This window comes from Triticum dicoccoides, chromosome 6A (genome assembly GCF_002162155.2).
Source record: "Triticum dicoccoides isolate Atlit2015 ecotype Zavitan chromosome 6A, WEW_v2.0, whole genome shotgun sequence".
Classification (NCBI taxonomy): domain Eukaryota; kingdom Viridiplantae; phylum Streptophyta; class Magnoliopsida; order Poales; family Poaceae; genus Triticum; species Triticum dicoccoides.
In genome coordinates, this window is record NC_041390.1 from 587,723,688 (window position 1) to 587,742,659 (window position 18,972).

Sequence of the window (18,972 nt, forward strand, 5' to 3'; positions counted from 1 at the left end):
CTCTGACATCATGGCTTTGCACTTGGCTTCATGGCTTTCCACTTCAAATTTGTCCTGGCGCTCCTATAAAAGAGTGAACACAAAGACTTCCAGCATTAGTGTACTGCTACTGGTCAGAACAAAACAAATGCAATGGCAACAGTAATGTAAGCAGGAAAGTACTAGAACAAAGGCTCTACAAGTATACTTCTGCTTTCTTCACTTTCAGGTTGGAGCTCTTGTTTGTAGAGGCTGAACAAAGGCATCTAACAATAAACAAAAGGAGATAGAAACAGAATAAAAACAAACATACAAAGCATCTAGGGACTGAATCATGAAGCATATGTACATGTAACAGTAACAACCACAAGGACCACACAACACAAGAGACAAGAAAGCACAGTTGTAGCATGAGACCAACACAGACAAAATGGTTCTAGATGTTGAACGCAAAAAATGATTCAATCTCAGATGGTTCATTGAGCATGCACAAATGACTTAAGATAACAGGACATATGTTCTACACTAATTTTACACAAATCATTATCAATTACAATTTACAACAGACTTAAAACAAAACACCATAGAATCATGGCCCATCGACCAAAGAACAAAAGAAAATAATGGGATAGACCGAAGACTTATCTAGTCAGAGAAGATATCGTTGATGTAGTTGCAGCACGGCTACCTCAAGACTGTAAATGTGGTGCCATGGTCGGGGTTGATGCGCTCGAGCAAGGTAAGCATCATGGCCTCGTCGGGTCTGCGAGAATAAGAAAAGTATTAGCTATATTTCCTAGTAGGACTAGCTAGCATCCAGAGCATGCATTGACTGGACACATATTCCCTTTAACAAAATGACAAGAGTATCATCAGGATCATTACCTTCCCTCTTGCTAAAGTAGCAATGTCCGTTCTTTTTGCTCCATGGCTGGCCTAAACAAAACCGCCTTGAAGAATAGAAAGAAGTCTCAGGTTTATCAACCACAACAAAACAACAGTGTGACCTAAAGAAGAAGAATAGAAAGAGGTCTCAGGTTTATCAAGCATAGCAAAACAACAGTGTGACCATCAGTCATAGAACTAAATATAAAACAAAAGAGGTCTCAGGTTTAGACTCTAAAGGAAGTGCTAGTTATGCATGATGTCTCAGGTTTAAACAAAAGATCAAGATCACAATTTTAACAAGAGATATGTAGTCAGTCCAATTGAACAAGATCTGGACAGTAGCATTATGAGTATTTAAGTGGAGATGTAGCAGGCAATCAAATGAAGCAACTTAATTGTTTGCATGTCATTCACCATAGTAGATAGTACTAACCCCAGTACACATGCATGCAGAAATGATTTGCTCAAACAATGGCTAACTGAATTCACAATGAAGGAAATTTGGACTCAAGCTTAGTCAGTCCAGCATAATCCATGCTACCCAACCACCTCCGTTTATACAGTTGTTATTCTTTATCTTATCAGCGATGCCTATGCAGGAACTGAAAACCAGAACACATGTCTGCTTAAGTGAAAATTGCCGAAACAATGGCTAAATAAGAGATGCTACTCATCAGCTGAACTTGTTGGTCATGTACGTTGTTATAGTCAAGCAGAAGCCTCTTGTACTTGAAGGCCTATAAAAAAAATCGGTAAGTTAGATTGATTACTGTAGGTGCAACACATTTTCTCGAAGAGGCATAAACATGACATGAAATAGATGTAGTATCATCACTACATGAAAGGAGCATTATACTTGGAAGGAAAAAACAACATTATGTCACCAAACGAACAATACTTGACAAGAAACTGTGCGTTTCGTCCTTGTATCCATTAGTACCAGGTATTCAACATCCTGGTTTTTTATCTGTCTAAAAATCAGCATGGCAACTTTGTACATGACTTAATCTTTGAGCATGGCAAAAATTATTCTAACTCTATGATGGTACCACGTAAACTTATATATGGCCGTGGACAGTGAAATGTATTCTAACTCTAACCAAACACCCTCTTACAAGCAGAAATGTATTCACTTATATACATTGTATTTGTAGAATTACTCTATGGTACTCTAGCTGTCTTAAGTCTTGACCACAATGGTAATTAATTTGGACATGCGAATCACAATACACATAGAGAGATATTAATTACTCTATGGCACGCAGGGACGCAGCGATGCAAATCACTCCTACCATACCATGTGGCCAAGGAAGTTGTTCTGCTCCTCCAGGATGTGCACCTGCATGCATCACACGCCAACAGAGCCATATGCATGATCAATCACAAGTTCACAACTGCTTGTCTGCATCTTAAATCATTCTATTTCCCTTACGATTACAGCTACTTACCTTGTGGTGTGATTCGTCCAGCTTCTCATCCATCAGTTTATCCTGCACATAAGAAAGTCAAGTAACCATTGATTATACTGTACTGAGAGTGGCATGTGAGCCGAGGTGAATATTGTGCAGTGCAGGGTGTTGTAACAGCACGCATACCTTCATTTCACGGACTTTACCTAGCGCGCACTCTAGCTTGCGCTCCAGATCGCGGAGCTCTGCCGCGGTTGCGCCGGACGGCAGGTCTTCTCCTGTCTGCCTCCTCACGTTGGCCTCCAGGTGGTCACGCTCATGCCTCAATGTTGCGATATCCGCCAACAGTTTCTGTGTGCAAGAATCACACAGATGAATCAGAATGCAGTTAACTCTGAGTGTAAAATAACTAGTACTATGAGTAGATTTGTTTGTGTATTAACCAGATATTCACCATGATTTATGCCCTCGTAGTGCTCGATTAAGTCACTCCAACTGAACAAATGACAAGTGAAGGAGTTTGTCAGCACTATACACTAGTACTATTAATTGTAGAGTGGATACACAGAGACAAGTAATCAAATTTATGCATCATGTACAAGTTTCAGCACTATACGACTATGCATGTAGTGTAGATATTAAATGCCGGCGACTGGTACTTGTTTAACTTGAGGCTGTGTGTGCTTCCATTAGACCCAATCGCAGGTGGGCACAGGAGCAGCTGAATCTAACAGCAGGATTACATTCATAGGTAAATCAAAAGCATCATCTGACTGAGTGGTCACCGAACACAAGGAGAGCACCCTCCCCAATACTGTAGCTACGTCTGAAGTCTGATGGCATGCCAAAGTTTATTCTACCATAGAGTAATTACACAAATCCACTATAGAGTAATTTGTACATGCAAATCACAATGGTAATTGGTAAATTACTTCTGATCAAACCGGGAGGGAGCACTGAAATAGCAGGGGATTCATTGATCGGTGAACGTACCCGTCGTTGGTCCTCGAGACAAGGTTGAGCTCCATGGTGGCGTCCATGATGCGGCTGAGCTCCTCGTGCCGCCACTGGGAGAAGCGCCCATGGACCAGATCAGGTCTTCTCCGTTGATGATCTTGCGCTTCTCCTTCACGGACTTGTCGCTGGCCCTGTGGCGCCCGAGATCACACACGAGTGAGCTCGTACCAGAGCGGGCGCACCCCTCCATCGCCTCCCCCCTCGCCGGCCTCCGCGTCCTTGCCCTCGTCATCCTCCACGGGCGGGAGGAGGACGCAGCCGGCCCCTGCAGCGACAACCCGCAGGAATAGCGCGCGGTGACAGCCGGCCCCTTATTTCCATTCCGCAGCGAGCGGTGATGAGAAGAAGTTGGCGGTGCTGCCCCATGGAGCGCCGCTCGTGTTGCTCCTGTGGATGCGCGGTGGCGAAGATGGGCGGCAAAGGTAGGGGAGAGGGAGGGGAGGGGAGGGTGCAGACCGGCGGCGAGCGGAGAGGGAGGTGGCGAGTGGAGAGGGAGGCAGATCTGGAACTGGAGCGGCGGTGGGAGGCGGCTGCAAGGGATAGCGCTAGGGTTCGCGTGCGGGGCTGTGGGCCGGGCTTCATGGGGTCAGAGGATGAGGGAGTTTTTTGTTTGAGACAAAGATGGGGCTGTTGGTGAACGTTGCAGAAAATAAAAAAATTCTACGGTTTCACCAAGATCTATCTATGAGTTCATCTAGCAATGAGTGATCGGAGTGCATCTACATACCTTTGTAGATCGCGAGCGGAAGCGTTCAATAGAACGGGGATGAGGGAGTCGTACTCGTCGTGATCCAAATCACCGGAGATCCAAGCGCCGAACGGACGGCACCTCCGCGTTCAACACACATACGGTTAGCGTGACGTCTCCTCCTTCTTGATCCAGCAAGGGGGAAGGAGAGGTTGTTGAAGATCCAGCAGCACGACGGCGTGGTGGTGGATGCAGCAGTCACCGCAGCAGGGCTTCGCCGAGCTTCTGCGAGAGGGAAAGGTGTAGCAAGGGAGAGGGAGGCGCCAAGACTTCAGGGTGCGGCTGCCCTCCCTCCCCCCCTTATATAGGCCCCCTGGGGGGCGCCGACCCTGGAGATGGGATCTCCCAAGGGGGCGGCGGCCAGGGGGGTGGAGTGCCCCCCAAGGCAAGTAGGGCGCCCCCCCCACCCTAGGGTTTCCAACCCTAGGCGCAGGGGGGGCCAAGGGGGGTGCACCAGCCCACTATGGGCTGGTTCCCCTCCCCACTTCAGCCCATGGGGCCCTCCGGGATGGGTGGCCCCACCCGGTGGACCCCCGGGACCCATCTGGTGGTCCCGGTACAATACCGGTGACCCCCGAATCTTTCCCGATGGCTGAAACTGCACTTCCTATATATAATTCTTCACCTCGGACCATTACGGAACTCCTCGTGACGTCCGGGACTCTGAACAACTTTCGGATTACTGCATACTCATATCTCTACAACCCTAGCGTCACCGAACCTTAAGTGTGTAGACCCTACGGGTTAGGGAGACATGCAGACATGCCCGAGACGCCTCTCCGGCCAATAACCAACAGCGGGATCTGGATACCGATGTTGGCTCCCACATGCTCCTTGATGATCTCATCGGATGAACCACAATGTCGAGGATTCAATCAATCCCGTATACAATTCCCTTTGTCAATCGGTATTTTACTTGCCTGAGATTCGATCGTCGGTATCCCAATACCTCGTTTAATCTCGTTACCGGCAAGTCACTTTACTCATACCGTAATGCATGATCCCGTGATCAAACACTTTGATTACATTGAGCTTGTTATGATGATGCATTACCGAGTGGGCCCAGTGATACCTCTCCGTCATATGGAGTGACAAATCCCAGTCTCGATCCGTGTCAACCCAACAGACACTTTCGGAGATACCCGTAGTATACCTTTATAGTCACCCAGTTACGTTGTGACATTTGGTACACCCAAAGCACTCCTACGGTATCCGGGAGTTACACGATCTCATGGTCTAAGGAAAAGATACTTCACATTGGAAAAGCACTAGCAAACGAACTATACGATCTTGTGCTATGCTTAGGATTGGGTCTTGTCCATCACATCATTCTCCTAATGATGTGATCTCGTTATCAATGACATCCAATGTCCATAGTCAGGAAACCATGACTATCTGTTGATCAATGAGCTAGTCAACTAGAGGCTTACTAGGGACAAGTTCGTGTCTATGTATTCACACATGTATTACGATTTCCGGATAACACAATTATAGCATGAATAAAAGACAATTATCATGAACAAGGAAATATAATAATAATCCTTTTATTATTGCCTCTAGGGCATATTTCCAACAGTCTCCCACTTGCACTAGAGTCAATAATCTAGTTACATTGTGATGAATCGAACACCCATAGAGTTCTCATGTTGATCATGTTTTGCTCGCGGAAGAGGTTTAGTCAATGGATCTGCGACATTCAGATCCGTGTGCACTTTGCAAATTTCTATGTCTCCATCTTGAACATTTTCACGAATGGAGTTGAAGCGACGCTTGATGTGCCTGGTCTTCTTGTGAAACCTGGGCTCCTTGGCAAGTGCAATAGCTCCAGTGTTGTCACAGAAGAGTTTGATCGGCCCCGACGCATTGGGTATGACTCCTAGGTCGGTGATGAACTCCTTCACCCAAATTGCTTCATGCGCTGCCTCCGAGGCTGCCATGTACTCCGCTTCACATGTAGATCCCGCCACGACGCTCTGCTTGCAGCTGCACCAGCTTACTGCTCCACCATTCAACATATACACGTATCCGGTTTGTGATTTAGAGTCATCTAGATCTGTGTCGAAGCTAGCATCGACGTAACCCTTTACGACGAGCTCTTCGTCACCTCCATAAACGAGAAACATGTCCTTGGTCCTTTTCAGGTACTTCAGGATATTCTTGACCGCTGTCCAGTGTTCCTTGCCGGGATTACTTTGGTACCTTCCTACCAAACTTACGGTAGGGTTTACATCAGGTCTGGTACACAGCATGGCATACATAATAGACCCTATGGCTGAGGCATAGGGGATGACACTCATCTCTTCTATATGTTTTGCCGTGGTCGGACATTGAGCTGAGTTCAATTTCACACCTTCCAACACAGGCAAGAACCCCTTCTTAGACTGATCCATATTGAACTTCTTCAATATCTTATCAAGGTATGTGCTTTGTGAAAGACCTATGAGGCGTCTTGATCTATCTCTATAGATCTTGATGCCTAATATATAAGCAGCTTCTCCAAGGTCCTTCATTGAAAAACTCTTATTCAAGTAGGCCTTAATGCTGTCCAAAAGTTCTATATCATTTCCCATCAAAAGTATGTCATCTACATATAATATGAGAAATGTTACAGAGCTCCCACTCACTTTCTTGTAAACGCAGGCTTCTCCATAAGTCTGCATAAACCCAAACGCTTTGATCATCTCATCAAAGTGAATGTTCCAACTCCGAGATGCTTGCACCAGCCCATAAATGGATCGCTGGAGCTTGCATACCTTGTTAGCATTCTTAGGGTCGACAGAACCTTCCGGCTACGTCATATACAGTTCTTCCTTAAGATAACCGTTAAGGAATGCCGTTTTGACGTCCATTTGCCATATCTCATAATCATAGTATGCGGCAATTGCTAACATGATTTGGACGGACTTCAGCTTTGCTACGGGAGAGAAAGTCTCATCGTAGTCAGCCCCTTGAAATTGCCGATAACCCTTAGCGAGAAGTCAAGCTTTATAGATGGTAACATTACCATCCGCGTCCGTCTTCACCTTAAAGATCCATCTGTTTTCTATCACTCGCCGATCATCGGGCAAGTCTGTCAAAGTCCATACTTTGTTTTCATACATGGATCCTCTCTCGGATTGCATGGCTTCAAGCCATTTGTTGGAATCTGGGCCCGCCATTGCTTCTTCATAGTTGGAAGGTTCACCGTTGTCTAACAACATGATTTCGAGGACAGGGTTGCCATACCACTCTGGTGTGGAACGTGTCCTTGTGGACCTACGAAGTTCAGTAGTAACTTGATTCGATGTACCTTGATCATCATCATTAATTTCCTCTCCAGTGGATGTAGGCACCACAGGAACATTTTCCTGAGCTGCACTACTTTCCGGTTCAAGAGGTAGTACTTCATCGAGTTCTACTTTCCTCCCACTTACTCCTTTCGAGAGAAACTCTTTCTCTAGAAAGGATCCGTTCTTGGCAACAAAGATCTTGCCTTCGGATCTAAGGTAGAAGGTATACCCAATGGTTTCCTTAGGGTATCCAATGAAGACGCATTTTTTCGATTTGGGTTCATGCTTTTCAGGTTGAAGTTTCTTGACATAAGCATCGCATCCCCAAACTTTTAGAAACAACAGCTTAGGTTTCTTCCCAAACCATAATTCATACGGTGTCATCTCAACGGATTTAGACGGTGCCCTATTTAAAGTGAATGTAGCTGTCTCTAGAGCGTATCCCCAAAATGATAGCGGTAAATCAGTAAGAGACATCATAGATCGCACCATATCCAATAGAGTGCGATTACGACGTTCAGACACACCGTTACGTTGAGGTGTTCCAGGCGGCGTGAGTTGTGAAACGATTCCACATTTCCTTAAGTGTGTGCCAAATTCGTGACTTAAATATTCTCCTCCATGATCTGATCGTAAGAACTTTATTTTTCGGTCACGTTGATTCTCTACCTCATTCTGAAATTCCTTGAACTTTTCAAAGGTCTTAGACTTGTGTTTCATCAAGTAGACATACCCATATCTACTCAAGTCATCAGTAAGAGTGAGAACATAACGATATCCTCCGCGAGCCTCAACACTTGTTGGACCGCATACATCAGTATGTATGATTTCCAATAAGTTGGTTGCTCGCTCCATTGTTCCGGAGAACGGAGTCTTGGTCATTTTGCCCATGAGGCATGGTTTGCATGTGTCAAATGATTCATAATCGAGAGACTCTAAAAGTCCATCAGCATGGAGCTTCTTCATGCGCTTGACACCAATGTGACCAAGGCGGCAGTGCCACAAGTATGTGGGACTATCGTTATCAACTTTACATCTTTTGGTATTCACACTATGAATATGTGTAACATCACGTTCGAGATTCATTAAGAATAAACCATTGACCATCGGAGCATGACCATAAAACATATCTCTCATATAAATAGAACAACCATTATTCTCGGATTTAAATGAGTAGCCATCTCGTATTAAATGAGATCATGATACAACGTTCATGCTCAAACTTGGCACTAAATAACAATTATTGAGGTTCAAAACTAATCTCGTAGGTAAATGTATAGGTAGCATGCCGACGGCGATCACATCGACCTTGGAACCATTCCCGACGCGCATCGTCACCTCGTCCTTCGCCAGTCTCCGCTTATTCCGCAGCTCCTGCTTTGAGTTACAAATATGAGCAACAGCACCGGTATCAAATACCCAGGATCTACTACGAGCACTGGTAAAATACACATCAATTACATGTATATCACATATACCTTTAGTGTTGCAGGCTTCTTGTCTGCTAAGTATTTGGGGCAGTTCCGCTTCTAGTGACCCTTCCCTTTGCAATAAAAGCACTCAGTCTCAGGCTTGGGTCCATTCTTTGACTTCTTCCAGGCAACTGGCTTACCGGGCGCGGCAACATCCTTGCCGTCCTTCTTGAAGTTCTTCTTACCCTTGCCTTTCTTGAACTTGGTGGTTTTATTGACCATCCGGTGGTCCCGGTACAATACCGGCCGGTGACCCCCGAATCTTTCCCGATGGCCGAAACTGCACTTCCTATATATAATTCTTCACCTCCGGACCATTCCGGAACTCCTCGTGACGTCCGGGATCTCATCCGGGACTCCGAATAACTTTTGGATTACTGCATACTCATATCCCTACAACCCTAGCGTCACCGAACCATAAGTGTGTAGACCCTACGGGTTCGGGAGACATGCAGACATGACCGAGACGCCTCTCCGGCCAATTACCAACAGCGGGATCTGGATACCCATGTTGGCTCCCACATGCTCCTCGATGATCTCATCGGATGAACCACGATGTCGAGGATTCAATCAATCCCGTATACAATTCCCTTTGTCAATCGGTATTTTACTTGCCCGAGATTCGATCGTCGGTATCCCAATACCTCGTTTAATCTCGTTACCGGCAAGTCACTTTACTCATACCATAATGCATGATCCCGTGATCAAACAATTTGATTACATTGAGCTCATTATGATGATGCATTACCGAGTGGGCCCAGTGATACCTCTCCGTCATACGGAGTGACAAATCCCAGTCTCGATCCATGTCAACCCAACAGACACTTTCGGAGATACCCGTAGTATACCTTTATAGTCACCCCATTACGTTGTGACGTTGTATTCGGGAGTTACACGATCTCATGGTCTAAGGAAAAGATACTTGACATTGGAAAAGCTCTAGCAAACGAACTATACGATCTTGTGCTATCCTTAGGATTGGGTCTTGTCCATCACATCATTCTCCTAATGATGTGATCTCGTTATCAATGACATCCAATGTCCATAGTCAGGAAACCATGACTATCTGTTGATCAACGAGCTAGTCAACTAGAGGCTTACTAGGGACAAGTTGGTGTCTATGTATTCACACATGTATTACGATTTCCGGATAACACAATTTTAACATGAATAAAAGACAATTATCATGAACAAGGAAATATAATAATAATCATTTTATTATTGCCTCTAGGGCATATTTCCAACAGGGGTGAGGGAAAAGGGCTACCGTTGAATCCGGGAGCATCCAACGGCATTGGAGGCGCGATCCGCGTGACATGCCTATGGACCAATCAGAACCCAGTACACGTTATGACCATCTAAATTGGTCGAAATAGACTAAAAATAAGGTGTTGAATCATATAAAGAGTTTTATGATATGAGAAATTCAAAAAAAACATTCTCATTGTGTCAGCAAATCTGACCTAGTTTTTAGAAAACTAACAAACTTGGAATTGGAATAAGACAAATATCTTTAAAAAGTGTTATGAGAAATGATTTTTTAGGAAAAAATTATTTTCTATTTTAGGAGTGAAAAAATTCATTTTTTCAGAAGAATCTATCAAATATTTGTTTCAAAATGGCACCACACCATTTCCAAAACTATAAGACATCATTTTCTGTACAGTTAACCAAATCTTAACATGTAAAATGTTTTCGATCCACCTCTCATCAAAAAGACAAGTTATGTTTCAAAAAAGAATCTACCTGAGCATTCTTTTGTTTTTCTTCTATCTTTTCACATGAAAAATTAAAAAAATGATCTCATATTATGCACAAGGGTGCATCTTGGAATTCCAAACAATGTTGCCTAAGGGAGTTTTCATTTTCTTTGCACAGAAATTTCATTTTCCATTTTTTGAGTGCCCGAAATGAGTTTTTTTGTGAAGGACCTACCATATATTTGTTGCAAAATTGGACCAAATCATGTTTATAAAATACTAGGACATATTTAATGCACAATTGACCAAATGGTTGGGTGTAAAAAGTTTTGATCCACCTCTCGTGAAAAAGACAAATTTCCGCCGATTCAGTTGGAAGCGGGTCAAACTTGAAATATAGCTGCCTTGTAGTTTGCTCTTTATTTTTTCCAAAAATCATTTCTAGGTACGTAAGTATCTATTTAATCAAAGAAACACCAAAAAAATTCCAAGATTCAACCACTAGCTAGGAACGGTCAAGCCCGCCGTTTTGACCGCATTTTGAAACGGGCATAAAAATATCAAAAAAAATCAAAATATTGGAAAACCTTCGCATTGAGTCATCAAATGTGACCAAGTTATCAGGAAAAATAATAAACTTGTAATACGGCCATTATTTTAAAAAAGTGTTTTCGGAAACGAGCTATCAAGTGTGAAGATTCATGGCTTTCAAGCCAAATGATCAATCTTATGGCCACATTCATGACATAGTTTTTTCAAATGATCTCATATTGTGCACAAGGGTGCATATTGGAATGGCAAACAATGTTGCCTAAGGAAGTTTTCATTTTCTTTGGACGAAAAAACCATTTTCCATTTTTTGAGTGCCCAAAAGGAGGTTTTTTTGTGAAGGACCTCCCAAATAATTGTTGCAAAATTGGACCAAATCATTTTTATAAAATACTAGGCCATATTTAATGCACAATTGACAAAATGGTTGGGGTGTAAAAAGTTTTGATCCACCTCTTGTGAAAAAGACAAATTTCCGCCGATTCAGCTGGAAGCGGGTCAAATTTGAACTGCAGCTGCCTCATAGTTTGGTATTTATTTTTTCCAAAAATCGTTTCTAGGTACATAAGTATCTATTTAATCAGAGACACACCAAAAAAATTCCAAGATTCAACCACTAGCTAGGAACGGTCATTCCCGCCGTTTTGATCGCATTTCGAAATGGGCATAAAAAATTCAAACAAAATCAAAATATTGGGAAACCTTCACATTCTATCATTATATGTGGCCAAGTTCCCAGGAAAAATAACAAACTTGTAATACGACAATTATTTTAAAAAAGTGTTCTCAGAAACGAGCTATCACTTGTGGAGATCAATGGCTTTCAAGCCAAATGATCAATATTATGGCCACATTCATGGCATAGTTTGTTCAAATGATCTCATATTGTGCACAAGGGTGCATATTGGAATGGCAAACAATGTTGCCTAAGGAAGTTTTCATTTTATTTGGACGGAAAAACCATTTTCCATTTTTCGAGTGCCCAAAAGGAGGTTTTTTGTGAAGGACCTCCAAAATAATTGTTGCGAAATTGGACCAAATCATTTTTCTAAAATACTAGGCCATATTTAATGCACAATTGACAAAATGGTTGGGTGTAAAAAGTTTTGATCCACCTCTCGTGAAAAAGACAAATTTCCGCCGATTCAGTTGGAAGCGAGTCAAATTTGAACTGCAGCTGCCTCATAGTTTGCTATTTAGTTTTTCCAAAAATCATTTCTAGTTACATAAGTACCTATTTAATCATAAATACATGGTTTGGTGGCGATACGTCGAGGTTTGGACGGTGGCCGAGGGCTCCAACTCTAGAGCGCGTAAACTCGCATGCCCGCCACGTGGTCACCGCGTGACCGTGGCATTGCCATGTGTTCTGGGCAGCCTAGGCATGTCTAGTGGGTTGGGCACTCCCCAGGTAGGTGCTAGGAAGAAAATTACAACATAAGATTCTCACGAGGAGACCGATCAATGCTCAAACATGAATTAGCAGCCAAGTGTTTGATTAGCGGTACAGGAAATGTACAAGGCTAATGGGCGTGTGTTTTGGCTGAGGATGATCAGTTACTAAGAAGACCGTCTTCAGAAATTTTCAACTCAAAAGGAGGAGCCTAGGTGGTACTTGCTTTGCAAACTACCACACTGGACATAAATATGAATGTTGAAGCTCGGCTCAAAATAATGAATGGATTGAGCTGGCATTTGGTGGAGGATGGTTATTTGGGCATAGGAAAGCACTGTAGAAAATGGATACTATTTGGACATGCCAAAGTGGTACTTTCTTCACAAACTATTGTTCTGAACAGAATTGGAAAATGAATATTTTTGAACTAGGCAAGGAAGGTTTTTACATATTTAACGAAGATATGACCCAAAGAATTTATGAGATTCTTTTTGGAATTTTGGGAATGACAAAAATATAGGTTGCTTCACAACCTAGGGCAAAAATTGCCACATGGACATGACACATAGGCAAAACTGATGAGGTGGCGCCTAGTCATAGCAACCCACCACAATTTACACGGCTATGACCATCTATATTGGTCGTTAACAAATAGAAATAAGGTAGCGGACTGGCACTCTTTGCTTTATGACCATTTCATGTAAGGAAATTACGACCTTTCTGACCAAAATGGTCGCAATGGTTTAGGGTTTGGAGCCCCCCGAACAGCTTTTGACCAATTGGTCTGAAATGTTCATAGATCTATGTCCATTTCTTCCAGGGTCACTGACAGAAGGTCACTAGTTGACATACTTCTTGTAGTGGAGAAACCCCCGGTGATGGATTCGGACCGTGGTCACGATTGTACACACCCCGCCAGCAAGGTATGTTGTTTCGAACGAGTCCTCAACCTAATCGTTTCAAGGATGATGTCTGAGCCTTTGTTATTGCTCTTTCAGGACTGGATGGAGAGGGCAAAGCGGATCCAGTGTCTGGCTCTGCTGCCTGAGGAACCAGTCATCCCGTGTCTAGCGGAGATGCTGGTATCGGCGCTGTATAAGGCGCCGGAGAAGAAGGCAAAGAAGAAGGCAAAGGGGGCCAAGAGCGGCCTCCGTCGTAAGGGTACTTCGGACGTGGCATCCGAGGACGGCGAGACTCAGTCTTCTGTCCCTGAGGACAATGACGACGAAGAGGAGGAGGAGGAAGAAAACAATCCTCCCCCCGAGGGGAGGAAGAAGAAGAGGGCGGCTCTGGCGCATCTGGAGGCAGAGGCACCCAAAAAGAGGAAGGGCGTTCCCGCGATCAACACCGCGTGGGACATTGACAGCAGTCCGGAACGACGCCCCCGCACTAAGCACCAGGCCGTGTCGTAAGTGACATGGCTTATTTATGCGCACATCCAGCCCTTTCTCTCCATTATCTTGATGTGGTTAACCATACCATTGCAGTCCGGCCCGCGACCTGATCCATCGATCCTCGTCTGGAAGTTCGTTGGCTCCATCGGTGATGGCGAGCTAGTCGCCACCACCCGCTTATTCCCCCAGGGCCGGGGACGACACCGAGGTGCTGTCCCGGAGGGCCGATCCGAACCGGGGAGGAACCCAGGACACTGTCCGGGAGGCGCCATGAGGCGAAGCCTCCACTGCTGGACAAATGGAGGGGACAATCCCCATGGAGACTGGCGAAGAGGGCCGCATCCAGCTTGTCCCTCAGCCGAATACGATTCCGGAGGCCCATATGGCTCCGGAATCGGGCGGGCAGCCCCCTTTGAAGGAGGAGGGTGCACCGCTTCTGCCAGTGGTCCATGCCCATCCAGGGGCGCCGGATAACCTGATGGAGGCGCTACGAGGTGCCTCCGTTATGGAAGAGCATCGTGTCCTTATGGGCACGGTGATCGAGAAGGTTCAGTCTACCAAGAGTGGACTAAACAAAGCCTGCAACAACCTGTTGACAGATTTCGAGGTAAGTGACCTAGAAAGAGAAAAAAACCATGTAGTCCGTAGCCCCTGAGACACTTTCTGGTGCTCGGCAAGAGGAACCGGACAGAGGATCAATCCTCTAGTGTAGGAGACTAACGTGATATGTGTACATCAGCAACCGTCGATGTTGGCCGCAACCTCACATGCTGCCGAAATTTCTGAACTGAAGCAGAGGCTGGAGCGGACCAAGAACGAGCTCAACGAGGTTACAATGCGGCTTCAAGAGAAGCAAGGTAGGTATCGTCCTGCTGTGTGTTCGGAAACAACAAGCGTTGCATACTGACCGTAATGTCGAAATGTGTGCAGGAGCCGCAACCGAGGTGGAGGCCCAAAAAAAGGCTCTTGCCGAAGCCGAGGGGAAGGCCGTCGAGCAGCAGGCCGCTCGAAAAAAGCTCGAGGCCCGAGTCAAGGAGGTCCAAAAGGACACTACAAGAAATATGTCAACTTATGACCTTCCGTCAGTGACTCTCGAAGAATTGGTCATAAATTTATGACCATTTTAGACCAATTGGTCAAAAGCTGCTCAGGGGGCTCCAAACCCTAAACCATTGTGACCATTTTGGTCAGAAAGGTCGTAATTTCCTTACACGAAATGGTCACAAACCAAATAGTGCTAGTCCGCTGCCTTATTTCTAGTTGTTAATGACCAATATAGATGGTCATAGCCTTGTAGATTGTGGTGGGTTGTGATGACTAGGTTCCATCTCATCAGTTTTGCCTATGTGTCATGTCCATGTGGCAGTTTTTGCCCTAGGTTGTGAAGCAACCTATATTTCTATCGTTCACAAAATTCCAAAAAAAATCTCATAAATTCTTTGGGGCATATCTTCATCAAATATGTAAAAATCCTTCCTTGCCTAGTTCAAAACTAATTCAACAATATTCATTTTCCTATTCTGTTCACAACAACACTTTATGAAGGAAGTGCTATTTATATATTCTTGATTGCCCTCGGAATTTTTGGGCACTCTTTCCTATCCAAATCATTACCACATGACAAAATTCAGCTCCATTTGCCTAGCAAATCTTCTTCGGCAAATTTCCAAAGTTTTTGTCCACCTAGAAGCATTGTGAAGGAAGTACCTTTTTTATATCTCTAAATGACATGAAATTTATACATTTCCTTCATATGCCCAAATTATCACCCTCCTCCAAATTGCAACTCAGTCAAATCATCTATGTGAGCCCAGGTTCAATTTATATTTTATGGCCAAATTGGCACGTTGCAAAGCAAGTGTTATATAGACCCCTCCTATTACCCTCAAACTTTTCAGGCACTCTTCCATACCCAAATCATTGCCACATGATAATATTCAGCTCAATTTTCCTAGTAAATCTTTCTCGGGAAAATTTCCAAAGTTTCTACCTCGAGAGAAGCTTTGTGAAGTAAGTACTAGCTAGGCTTACCCAAATGATCTGAAAATTTACCAGCGTGTGACCATACCTAAGTAACTTACCTACACCAATTGTGAGCTCATTTCATTCATCAAATCTCTCTCACTAGTTTTCCCAAGTTTTTGTCCATAGAAGAGCATTGTGAAGGAAGTACTACTTTGGCATGTCCAAATGGTATCAATTTTCTACAATGCTTTCCTATGCCCAAATAACCATCCTCCACAAAATTTCAGCTCACTCCATTCATTATTTTGAGCCCAGCTTCAACATTCATATTTTTGTCCAGCGTGGTACTTTGCAAAGCAAGTACCACCTAGGATCCTCCTTTTGATCTCAAAATTTGTGAAGACATTCTCCTTAGTAGATGATCATCCTCAGCCAAAACTCACGCCCATTGGCCATGTGCATTTCCCGTACGCTAATCAAACACTTGGCTGCTAATTCATGTTTGAGCATCGATCGGTCTCCTCGTGAGAATCTTATGTTGTAATTTTCTTCCTAGCACCAACCTGGGGAGTGCCCAACCCACTAGACATGCCTAGGCCGCCCAAAACACATGGCAACATTACAGTCACGCGGTGACCACGCGACGGGCATGCGAGTTTACGTGCTCTAGAGTTGGGGCCCTCGGCCACTGCCCAAACCTCGACGTATCGCCACCAAACCATGTATTTACGATTAAATAGGTCCTTATGTAACTACAAATGATTTTTGGAAAAAATAAATAGCAAACTATGAGGCAGCTGCAGTTCAAATTTGACCCGCTTCCAACTGAATCGGCGGAAATTTGTCTTTTTCACGAGAGGTAGATCAAAAACTTTTACACCCAACCATTTTGTCAATTGTGCATTAAATATGGCCTAGTATTTTATAAAAATGATTTGGTCCAATTTTGCAACAATTATTTGGTAGTTCCTTCACAAAAAAACCTCCTTTCGGGCACTCGAAAAATGGAAAATGGTTTTTTCGTCCAACGAAAATGAAAACTTCCTTAGGCAACATTGTTTGCCATTCCAGTATGCACCCTTATGCACAATATGACATCATTTGAACAAACTATGCCATGAATGTGGCCATAAGATTGATCATTTGGCTTGAAAGCCATTTATCTCCACACATGATAGCTCGTTTCTGAGAACACTTTTTAAAAATAATTGCCGTTTTACAAGCTTGTTATTTTTCCTAGGAACTTGGCCACATATGATGACACAATGCGAAGGTTTCCCAATTTTTTGATTTTTTTTGAATTTTTTATGCCCGTTTCAAAATGCGGTCAAAACGGCGGGAATGACCGTTCCTAGCTAGTGGTTGAATCTTGGGATTTTTTTGGTGTTTCTCTGATTAAATAGGTACTTATGTACCTAGAAATGATTTTTGGAAAAAAATAAATAGCAAACTATGAGGCAACTGCAGTTCAAATTTGACCTGCTTCCAACTGAATCGACGGAAATTTGTCTTTTTCACAAGAGGTGGATCAAAAACTTTTACACCCAACCATTTTGTCAATTTTGCATTAAATATGACCTAGTATTTTATAAAAATTATTTGGTCCAATTTTGCAACAATTATTTGGTAGTTCCTTCACAAAAAAACCTCCTTTCGGGCACTCGAAATATGGAAAATGGTTTTTTCGTCCAACGAAAATGAAAACTTCCTTACGCAACATTGTTTGCCATTCCAATATGCACCCTTGTGCACAATATGAGATCATTTGAACAAACTATGCCATGAATGTGGCCATAAGATTGATCATTTGGCTTGAAAGCCATTGATCTCCACACATGATAGCTCGTTTCTGAGAACACTTTTTTAAAATAATTGCCGTATTACAAGTTTGTTATTTTTCCTAGGAACTTGGCCACATATGATGACACAATGCGAAGGTTTCCCAATTTTTTGATTTTTTTTTAGTTTTTTATGCCCGTTTCAAAATGCGGTCAAAACGGCGGGAATGACCGTTCCTAGCTAGTGGTTGAATATTGGAATTTTTTTGGTGTTTCTCTGATTAAATAGGTACTTATGTACCTAGAAATGATTTTTGTAAAAAATAAATAGTAAACTATGAGGCAGCTGCAGTTCAAATTTGACCCGCTTCCAACTGAATCGGCGGGAATTTGCCTTTTTCACGAGAGGTGGAACACACATTTTTACAACCAACCATTTTGTCAATTGTGCATTAAATATGTCCTAGTATTTTATAAAATTGAGTTGGTCCAATTTTGCAACAATTATTTGGGAGGTCCTTAACAAAAAAACCTCCTTTCAGGCACTCGAAAAATGGAAAATGGTTTTTTCGTCCAAAGAAAATGAAAACTTTCTTAGGCAACATTGTTTGCCCTTCCAATATGCACCCTTGTGCATAATATGAGATCATCTGAACAAACTATGCCATGAATGTGGCCATAAGATTGATCATTTGGCTTGAAATCCATGAATCTTCACCCATGATAGCTCATTTCCGAGAACACTTTTTTTAAATAATTACCGTATTACAAGTTTGTTATTTTTCCTGAAAACTTGGTCACATATGATGACACAATGTGAAGGTTTCCGAATTTTTTGATTTTTTTTGAATTTTTTATGCCCGTTTCAAAATGCGGTCAAAACGGCGGGAATGACCGTTCCTTGCTAGTGGTTGAATATTGGAATTTTTTTGGTGTTTCTCTGATTAAGTAGGTACTTATGTACCTAGAAATGATTTTTGGAAAAAATAAAGAGAGAACTACAAGGTAGCTACAGTTCAAATTTGACCCGCTTCCAACTGAATCGGCAGGAATTTGTCTTTTTCACGAGAGGTGGATCAAACCTTTTTACACCCAAACATTTTGTCAATTGTGCATTAAATATGTCCTAGTATTTTAGAAAACTGATTTGGTCCAATTTTGCAACAATTATTTGATAGGTTCTTCACAAAAAACTCATTTTGGGCACTTGAAAAATGAAAAATGATTTTTTCGTGCAAAGAAAATAAAAACTTTCTTAGGCAACATTGTTTGCCATTCCATGTTTGTTATTTTCCTGAAAGGTAGTTCACAATTGGTGACACAATGAGAAGGTCCTTATTTTTTTTGAATTTCTGTGATCATAAAATAGCTTACATGATTTTAACATCTTATTTTTAAATCTATCACG

The 18,972-nt window shown here is 43.0% G+C and overlaps 1 protein-coding gene and 1 long non-coding RNA gene across 2 annotated transcripts; both read right to left on the reverse strand.

The window, feature by feature from the left end:
* Window positions 1-230: 230 nt before the first annotated feature.
* On the reverse strand, window positions 231-982 carry LOC119314670. Its single transcript, XR_005152405.1, has 3 exons — window positions 865-982; window positions 668-742; window positions 231-245 (listed from the first exon to the last, which is right to left on the reverse strand). It is a non-coding gene; the product is annotated as an uncharacterized LOC119314670 (long non-coding RNA).
* Window positions 983-2,026: 1,044 nt separating this feature from the next.
* LOC119316039 (MADS-box transcription factor 29-like) lies at window positions 2,027-3,525 on the reverse strand. Its single transcript, XM_037590437.1, has 5 exons — window positions 3,517-3,525; window positions 3,270-3,424; window positions 2,720-2,771; window positions 2,463-2,627; window positions 2,027-2,206 (listed from the first exon to the last, which is right to left on the reverse strand). The coding sequence occupies exons 1-5, from the start codon at window positions 3,523-3,525 to the stop codon at window positions 2,156-2,158; spliced, it is 432 nt and encodes a 143-aa protein (XP_037446334.1). The 3' UTR covers window positions 2,027-2,155.
* Window positions 3,526-18,972: the final 15,447 nt, after the last annotated feature.